Raw genomic sequence first — 9403 nt, 5'->3', positions numbered from 1 at the left:
TCACATTTATAAAGCGCTTTTCACAGTTCTCAAAGACACTTAAAATAAAGACATAAATAAAAAAGATAACAAAAGAAAAGAAAAGAAGAAAAAAAAAACACAGTTTTACAGGTCGCTAGGCTGTGCATGCATTCAAATTGCCTACAATTAGGATATTTCCCTGAGTTTGGAATTGGCTAATGTTTTTGGGTATTGGAGGTCAGGTCTTGTTTTTAACTTAAGGTATATAATTTTCACCTTCTCTAACAAGTTCAATAGAAGTTGTATATTCAGCTTTAAACCAGATAAGTATTCCCCCTGAGCTCCTTTCTTGTGTCACTCCAGGGAGCTTTCACTCTATGTTTCTCCCTGTCTCTCACACTCACCCTCTCACATACACACACACACACACACTCCCCCTCACACACACTCATCCTTTTTTCGGTGCTGACCCTGGTGATGAATGGCCATCTGCCTGTGGCGTGTCTGTCTCGTGTCTCCTCTGGAAACTCTCCTCAAAGTCACGAGCGATGGAAATAGTCTGTCCTGTTCAGTCTCTGCTTACATCTCAAACTACCTGCTGAAAGTATCCCCTTGTCCCCCTGTTAAAGGTAGGGTTCATGATTCTGGAGAAAGATTGTTCATATGCAAGCTAGTTTTTGCTCTCATGTTAGATTTAACCTCATTACAGGTATTTTTCATCCAGATTTATTTATTAAGAAGCTGACGTTGTTGAGTGAAGATGTGCTGCTGAAGTATGAAGTAAGGGAGAAAAGGAGACTCCACACAGTCAGTGCTACCACTAGGTGGCGACGTTGGCGTGCAGTACCCAGAACTAAACCGTACTTCGGTAACGTGGGTAAAATCTGGTCGTCACATCCACTCCTCTTTTGGCCAGCAGAGGTCGCCACGTTGCCAAATTAGTCGTGGCTCTTTGTTCAGGTGGCAGGCAGATAGTCAGTGGACCGCGAGGACCTTTGACTGATTTCAATGAGAATGTGACGCATGATGTGACGATCACCAGAGTACAACTTCGCACGGAACAGCCACGCAAGCTGACACCACAAAACCTGGCGTCATAATTCTGTGTAGACAGAAAATGTAATTAATGTCTGAATGCTACTGTACCACATCAGCTACAGCTTGCATAACTTAATGTCTCTGTACATAACTTTTCTATCATATTTCTGCAACTTGATTAATTAATTGAGCGGACTAGTTAAAGGGAAGTGATTATTTGAAACTTTTGAAAGAAACTTCTTTTGTGTGAAAGAAATCAAGATGCTCAAGAAGTTTCTGTACTTTAATGTTTTCATTCCCAATCGAATTGATTACAAAACCCAAGCAGTAGGCTATATTCCCCTCAAAACCGAATCGGCCCTTTGCACCTTCAGCATTTCAGAGGAGCGTCACACCTAAATCCGGTTCCGGTCCGCTAGCCTCAGCTCGGACTGTGCGCATCTGCACCACCCCTCCGGCAGAACCTCTGTAACAGAGCCGGCCCTGATCTGGCGCGGATCCGGCCCTGATCTGGCGCAGAGTCACCTGTACCAGGGGTGAGTTAAGAGTTGGACGTGTGAGCTGTGCGCCTGTCGCACATCTGTCGGAGTGCCTGCCCTCGACTGGCTGACCGGAAAGGGCCCCAGACCAGTTGCCGTGATGTCAACGGGAGACTACAACAGCGATCAGTGATGCCAACTCTCCGCTGCTGCTGTTGCCTGGCAATTGTGCGAAGATCAGCCTTTTTTAATAAAAAAGAAAACACTGGGCAACCCCTCAACACGCACCACCCCTCCCTCTCCCTCCCTCTCTCGCTCTCTCTCTCTCTCTCTCTCTCTCTCTCTCTCACACACACACACACACACACATATACCCACATTTTCTCTCTCTCTCTCTCTCCCTCTCTCTCACACACACACACACACATCTCACTACTGGCTGACTGAATTGGGTTAGGTATTTAGGGTGATTAATTACAGAAAAGGCTCCGAGTAAATATTGAAAAGTGTGGCAAAATAGAGGAAGACATATTTCCAGCCAATATCTATTGTCTTCCGTTTCTTGTGCATTTAATCTCCCGTTAATCGATGTCTGCTCTTTAAGTCAGACGTAGTCTCACGAGCCTTTTCAGCCAGTGTGTGCACCTGTGGGTGTGCTCTCCAATCACCCCCCTATCCCATCTCGTGCACGCGCGTCTCTTCGCCTCTCCGTTCTTCTCGCCCGTTCACTCGGAGATCCCGACTTCTGGAGAGTTCAACCAAAACACTGTCTGAGCGAACCCCGACGTCGACTCGCTTGTGCGGAAATCTTCTGTTTTAGTGCCTCCGCCAGTGATTCGCAACGCACGCACAACTTTGATGGGGACTTTGATCAAAGGGCGGGAAAATGCCTGTTATGAAAGGATTGCTCGCGCCACAAAACACATTTTTGGACACCATCGCGACGCGTTTTGACGGGACCCGTAAGTATTGACGGCTTGACTTCAGGCACAGCCCTATTCATATCCCCTGTCTTTATTCCCTGTATGGCGTGTGAAGGACATGGCTGTTTTTATCTATTGTGCATTTCTTGCTATTCCTATAGATTTGTGTGTGTGTGTCCAGACATATTTCTTTGCACAGTGGATATGTGTTTCAAGGAGGGACTTCGTAAAAGTTTGGACATTGTCTGATGGATGTAATCATTAAGTTACCATTATTCTGCAGGTCAATTGAGCTAATTGAGCTGTCTTCCATGTGGAATTTATTGGGAGGGTATTTGTGTATTTACTGTTGTGTGTGTAAGAGAGATTGACACACGTTTGTGTGTTTTGGGTGCTTGAGTGAAGAGATGTAGCCTTGAAGCCCGCGCCTGCATTTGCAAATATTTGGCTTTTCAGGACCAAGGACAGGGGTCTACATACTCATGTTCCAGTGGCCTTCTGGTCTATTGTGTTGCCTAATATCTTGATTTCTTCTGTGAAGCTAACTTTTAGTATGTCTAACACACACACACACAGGGAGAAGGAGAGAGAGAAAGAGAAAGAGAGAGAGAGAGAGAGAGAGAGAGAGAGAGAGAGAGAGAGAGAGAGAGAGAGAGAGAGAGTGAGTGAGTGAGAGACAGACAGACAGAGCGAGAGAGAGAGAGAGAGAGAGTAAGAGGGGAAGAGAAAGCGAAAGAGATTGCCTCACCTGAAATCGACTATGTCGCTTGAATCTGACTCAGCTACTCATCTAACAGCTACCAGGGTCGGCTTAACAAGACGGGTCCAGACGGGATTTAAGACCATGCTGGCAGGGCCCTGGTTGACAGAGAAGGTCGACCCTTATCAGTTCAGTATAAAGTCACCTACGTTTCTGTACTCGTACTTGGTGTCTGGAAAAGTTACCGATAACATGGTAGGAGTACAAATTAAAAAAATCTGATTTCTATGATGTCAGGTAGCAATCAAACCCCATGTCAGAATAGAGCAGTTCCTCAGACTCAGACTAGAAATCCTTCTATCCGTTCAACTGACAAATTGTCGACAAAGCCCTCCGTCAATCTGAAAGGAAAGACATGCATGGAAGATGTCGACAATCTGCGAGTATTTTTTAATTGACAAAAAGGAAATCTAATTGGCATACTGTGCCAAAAATGTACTGTGCGAGTTTATTTAGAGGAGGCACAAAGCCAGATTGTTAGTTGTAATACCAGCTGTTTAAACATCTTAAAAGACCCATTAACTAGTATGCGGACTTTACGAAACTACCAGCAACAATGCGCATCAGCCAACCCTGCAAGCAGTCTTGGAGGGAAAAGAAGATGATACCTCACGACAGCACTGAAGATAACATGCTCTAGCTGAGCGCACCGCTTTAGACGACCAGCCCCTAATAAAAGTACTCCCAACTATGTAGCTATAAATTAGACGCGGGTTGGACTGATTGCACTTTCTCTCATAGTCATAGTCTCAACTATTTGTGTAGCGGAGTAGTCATGGAATGACTTACTGTAGTAAAATGTGTGTGTTTGTGTGTGTGTCTGTCTGTGTATGTGTGTATGTGTGTGTGTGTGTCTGTGTATGTGTGTGTGTGTGTGTGTGTTTGTGTGTGTGTGTGTGTATGGTATGTGTGTATGTGTTTGTGTGTGTGTCTGTCTGTGTATGTGTGTGTGTGTGTGTGTGTGTGTGTGTGTGTGTGTGTGTGTGTGTGTGTGTGTGTGTGTGTGTGTGTGTGTGTGTATCTCTGTAGATCTAGCTATTCCTTTCCTTATATTATAGTTATAGCCTTATAGCCTTGGTTTTCTGTTTTCATATAACTGTGTGTTTGTCCTTTGCTCAGGTTTGAAACAATTGTTCAAACTAAATAAATGGTTTCCTAACGAATCACATCTACACACCTTACTTAAGTGTACTGAACTCACATTAACAGGATTATTGAGTGATTATTGAGTGAGCCAGGTGTAGCTGAGTTGCCACTGATGAAATGCTGCTATACCCTCCAAGAAGTGTGCATGTGTTGTGTTAAGGGTGGTATAGTCCTGATGTAGTATTTCACAGTGGTTGAAAATAGGATGGCCTGAAAAAAATTGCGTGATCATTTTTGAGGGGGCCCTTTGATTAGGCGTTGCCCCAGGGCCCTCTGTGTTCTTAATCCGGCAACAACCACCACAACAAAACTGTGATGAAGTTTTTTTTTTTTTCTTCAGTGTAAGAGAGTAGGCTAGGACTGCCGGCCCGTGGAGGGACCCATTACGGTCCCGCTGCAGCTGCCTCTCCTCTCCCGGCTCCGTCAGCACGGGGACCCATCCATCAAATTTAATTGGTCGGCGGCAACGTAGCGGCAGGTGGGATTTCATTTCGGGACCCGTTTTTTTGCCTGGACAGGCGCAGCGCTGTAAAATGATTTTGCTTCCCTCCTCGCGGCCCATACCGGGCGCTCGAGATCCATATCCCTCATCAGCAGCGCCGCACCGCACTACCGCCACGCCTGAGACTCGGTGCTCGGCTGCTTCAGGAGCTCGCCGAAGGGTGGTGACAAGGTCATGCCATTGTAATATGAAGAGAATTAGTGTCCTGCGTTTTTAGCATTTACACCGTAATTTACAGTTGGGTGTTGGGCGCATTATATCTGAGAATAATCTCAATTGTTGTGTGGACACAGACACACACACTCTCTCTCTCCCTCTCTGTATCTCTCCCTCATACACATACACACTCTCCACACACACACTCTCTCTCTCTCTCTACACACACACACACACACACATACACACCAAGCAACATCATGGATAGTTGTGTTCCCTAATTTAGATGCCTTTTTACAGCGATTACCCTTTAGAAGGCCCCAGGGGACACTGACGGCACGCAAGGCTTCACTTCATTCCCAGAACGGCACCCCAGTGACCGGCCCTGCCCTTGGGCTAGACACGCCGAATATAGCTGCCGTTAAAAGGGGAACTACCGCAGGTAAAATGTCCTTTTTTAGCGCGCCTCTCAGAGGGGAAGGCGCAGGTGAATCTATGCCGTGTTTTCGTAGCGCGGAGTTAGGTTAGAGAAGTCAGGCACGCTTCCCGGAGAATGATTGCACTGACGTCACCCGTCTGAGCGAGACCAGAGAGAGATGAGGGGTTATCTAGTCGGGGAGGCCTCGAGCGCGCAGCTAATTTCCGGTCTTGGCGCGTCCAAAGAGAGAGAGAGAGGGGTGGAGAGGAGTCTCCATAACCGCCACTCTCCCCAGTCTCCAGTCACCTCAACCTCTCACACATGTGACGTCAGAGCTCCTCGGGGAATCCTCAGCACGTGGTGTGCGTCATCAATCATAATATCGCCATTGCCACCTGGCTCTCATTCTTTCAGCTAAACGATGAAAACAATGACCTAGATCTGCCCGCAGTATGGGACCCCGGTGGTGTCCCGCAAGCTGGGTCCTTGGTTTCATGTGAGGCCCTCTCTTTCTAAATAAAAACAGATCAGGCATTGCTGGATTTTTTAGCATAGTAGTATTGTATGAGTCCAGTATATCAAAATCATTTCTTATTTCCTCCTTGAATGTCCCTCATAAAGTCGTCAGCCATCAACGTGTTACGTTTTACACCTAGCATGTCTGCGGACAAAATGAAAGCAATCTGTTGTTTTGTCTACTGCAAATTCTTTCGGTGGTCAGGTGAATTAGTATGGCAGGGCATACTACTGAATACTTACCATTCATTTTTACAGTAGGACAAGTAGGTAGGGTGTTATTGTGTGGTGGTGTGTTTGTGTGTGTGTGGTGGTGTGTTTGTGTGTGTGTGTGGTGGTGTGTTTGTGTGTGTGTGGTGGTGTGTTTGTGTGTGTGTGTGGTGGTGTGTTTGTGTGTGTGTGTGGTGGTGTGTTTGTGTGTGTGTGTGGTGGTGTGTTTGTGTGTGTGTGTGTTTGTGTGTGTGTGGTGTGTTTGTGGGGATGAAGTGGACAGTGCTGAAGTGTGAGAGTTAAGGAATGAAAAAGGGACTGAGAGACCGAGAGAGAGGGGGAGAGAGCAAGAAACAACAGGGTGGGGGACCCCTGCGTTGTTCTTCCTCCTGCATCTCTTTAGCAGGGTGGCATTGTGCTCAACGTTTATTGCATTTATTATATGCGTTTATTGTGTTCAAAGCCTGGCTCCCATAAATTATATCTACAGTGACATCACATGTTCGATGGGAGCTTCATGCAGTAGGCCTACCGGGGTCAGAGGTGAGCTAAAGGCCAGCAGAGGGTTAGGGAAGATGTGCTTCTGTCCTTGTAAACACATGAGGTGTGATACGGACAGTGTTGTAGTACTCGAGGCCAGGACTCAGATGAGGTGTGTTACGGACAGTGTTGTAGTACTCGAGGCCAGGACTCCAGTCCTGTTTATTCAGGACTCCTGACTCGGACTTGGACTCAGATTCGAGCGTTGACTACATTCAGATTCATAGAAAATACTGATAAATACAGATCTGTTAACATGTTATTTACGGCCTATGCTCCACTATGGAGTGAGAAGGCGAAGAAGAAGACAGATCTGACCACATCTGAGCACCTCAATGACTGTTCCTATAGTTTCTGTAGTTTCAGTTTCTCTTTTTGTAGAACTGGTTTGATTCTCAGTTTTAACCACCAGCCACCACTGGTGTGCAGGTGTGTGTGTGTGTAAGAGAGTGTGTGTGTGTGTGTGAGTGTGTGTGTGTGTGTGTGTGTGTGTGTGTGTGTGTGTGTGTGTGTGTGAGAGTGAGGGAATGAGAGTTAAGGGAGGAGCAGTCTCCCTGCAATCAGAGCCTTTCCCCTTAGCAGTTGTAGTATAAAGAGAAAAGAAGACACAGAGACACACAGCAATGGTCTCTTTCAAAGATCTTACTGGTTGACCAAGTGGGGATCTCCGTCTCTCAACAAGCTTAGGATGAGCAAGAACCCCGAACAGGATGAAACAAAGGGTTTTATATGGCAACAGTTAATGTTAAGGTTCACAACGAATCGTCATTTGTTACAAGGCACATGTTCAACATTCCAACACCACCCTTCTTCACGCACGCACGCACGCCGCACACACACACACACAAACACACACACACCACACCACACACACACACACACACTTTGGCATGTGAGGCAGTTTTACGATGATATCAAGCAGGGCCGGATTAACAAGACAGGGCCAGACGGGATTAAAGTCCCAGGGCCTGCAGACTGGCAGGGCTGGGTAACAGAGGAAGTCGGCCTTTATCGGTTCCGTGTGAATTCTCCCACATCTCTGTAATCGTACTTGGTGTCAGGAAAACTGAGTACGAACAAAACATCTGATTTATATGATGCCAGGTATCAAACTGCATGTCAGAATATAGAGAATTATTAGAAAGTAGAAAATTAGCTATCCAACCTGGCACACGTGGCTATGCAACGCGTTCTGTCTGACAGATCTTCCATCAATGTGAGAGGAAAGGCATGCATGGCAGGCGTGTGCAATCTGGGAGTATTTCTTTATTGAAGGAAAACTTCTGGATTTTTCAACCTGGGCCCTAGTTTTAGATATTTTTGGGTCAATAGTTTTTACTAGGCACAGAAACGATTAAAATCAATCCAGCATTGAGTTAGAATGCTGAAACCAGCACAGCAAAATGGCTACACAATGGAATCCTATGAGACAAGTATGTACTTCAAAGTAAACCTCTTGTTTTTGCCACTGACAGGCTCATAAATGTTATTATAAGTGTCGGAAATTATCCCTACAGAGATACACCTTGGTCTGTTTACCTTAGTAGCTGTAAAGAAACTGTATAACAGTCCATTTATACATACGTATTGGAAGCTTCAACGGAGATGCTTTACATTCACTTTGAATGGGCTGACGTTATGTGCCAAACTGAATTGCTGTTCATGGCAACTGTTCATGCAACGTGCACATGTGAATGGGCTTTAAAATGACTGTATGTTCAGTCACTATTTTACAGTGTACTGTTTCTCTTCTTCTTAAGTCTTTTTCTGACGTAGCACCTCATTCAGTGCCTGTGCTGTATGAGTTTATTTAGGAGGCACAAAGTCAGATAGTTATTTTAACCAGCAACAAGCAAGAGTATGAAACGTTTATATTTAATTAGTTTAACCAAAGATTTATTCAATTTTTTTTTTAAATCTTTGTTTCAATCTTGCTTTAACCTTTCTCTCAGTCCCAGTTTGCCAGGAGGGCGTCTTCCTCCCTTTGGCTGGAAGACTCTCTGTCCACTCATTCTTTGTTGCCTGACCCTAACCTGCCACCTCCCAGGGTGCATCTGGAGCTACATCCCAGAGAAAGGGTAGGTTGTTTGTTCCTGAACACTTTCTCCAATGTTTAAATGTACTCACAACCCATCTTGATTGCAAGGAATACTTCAACTCTACAAACAATTACGTTGTGCTCTTGTACTCACTTTTAAGGACCTTTAACCTTTAACCTCTTCAGTCAGCTTTGGGGCATGTGGTAACAGTTTCCCCTCTTTCCTTAGTCATTTTCCAGACTTTTGCAAACACATTTGTTCTTTCTTCCAACAGTCATTTTTTAACTTCGATGTCAACATTCTAAGAAATTCAGTTAGGTAGAAATTAGATTGACCTCACCTGGCAGTCTGTTCCTTCACCTCAAACCATTCCGTATCACAGTCTCTTTGCCTTTTTCTTCCTTGCCCTGAAAAGGACAGGTGGTTTCTTCTCTTCTCGACATCAGAGACACTTTGTTTCTTCAGGCTGCCCTGTTCAGGTCACAGTCCTTAAGTCCTTTGACTCTTCTTCTTCTTCTTCTGTGTCAGTCGGTGGTGGGGGTCAGTGTAGAGGCTGCCCTGGCCGTAGCCTACAATACCCACAATTCCTTTCTCAACCTCACAGGTAATCTCCACCCATCTTCTCACCTTTCGCTGTAACAGCGCTACTGTTAGGAGTGACGCATTTCCGACCTTAAAACCACAGTGAAAAATAACTTCTTCCTCTCTGGCAGAA

At 45.4% G+C, this 9403-nt stretch overlaps 1 protein-coding gene across 1 annotated transcript in view; it reads left to right on the top strand.

Annotated features, from left to right (window-relative positions):
- Window positions 1-2169: 2169 nt before the first annotated feature.
- Window positions 2170-9403, top strand: part of kcnh8 (potassium voltage-gated channel, subfamily H (eag-related), member 8) — a 47109-nt gene continuing 39875 nt past the window's right edge. Inside the window, exon 1 of the mRNA XM_031586658.2 lies at window positions 2170-2440. Coding sequence (XP_031442518.1) covers window positions 2365-2440 — 76 coding nt within the window. The 5' untranslated portion in view covers window positions 2170-2364. The remainder of the gene's footprint in view (window positions 2441-9403) is intronic.

The sequence above is a fragment of the Clupea harengus genome, chromosome 19 (assembly GCF_900700415.2).
Source record: "Clupea harengus chromosome 19, Ch_v2.0.2, whole genome shotgun sequence".
Classification (NCBI taxonomy): Eukaryota; Metazoa; Chordata; class Actinopteri; order Clupeiformes; family Clupeidae; genus Clupea; species Clupea harengus.
This window is presented reverse-complemented; position numbering and strand designations above follow the sequence as displayed.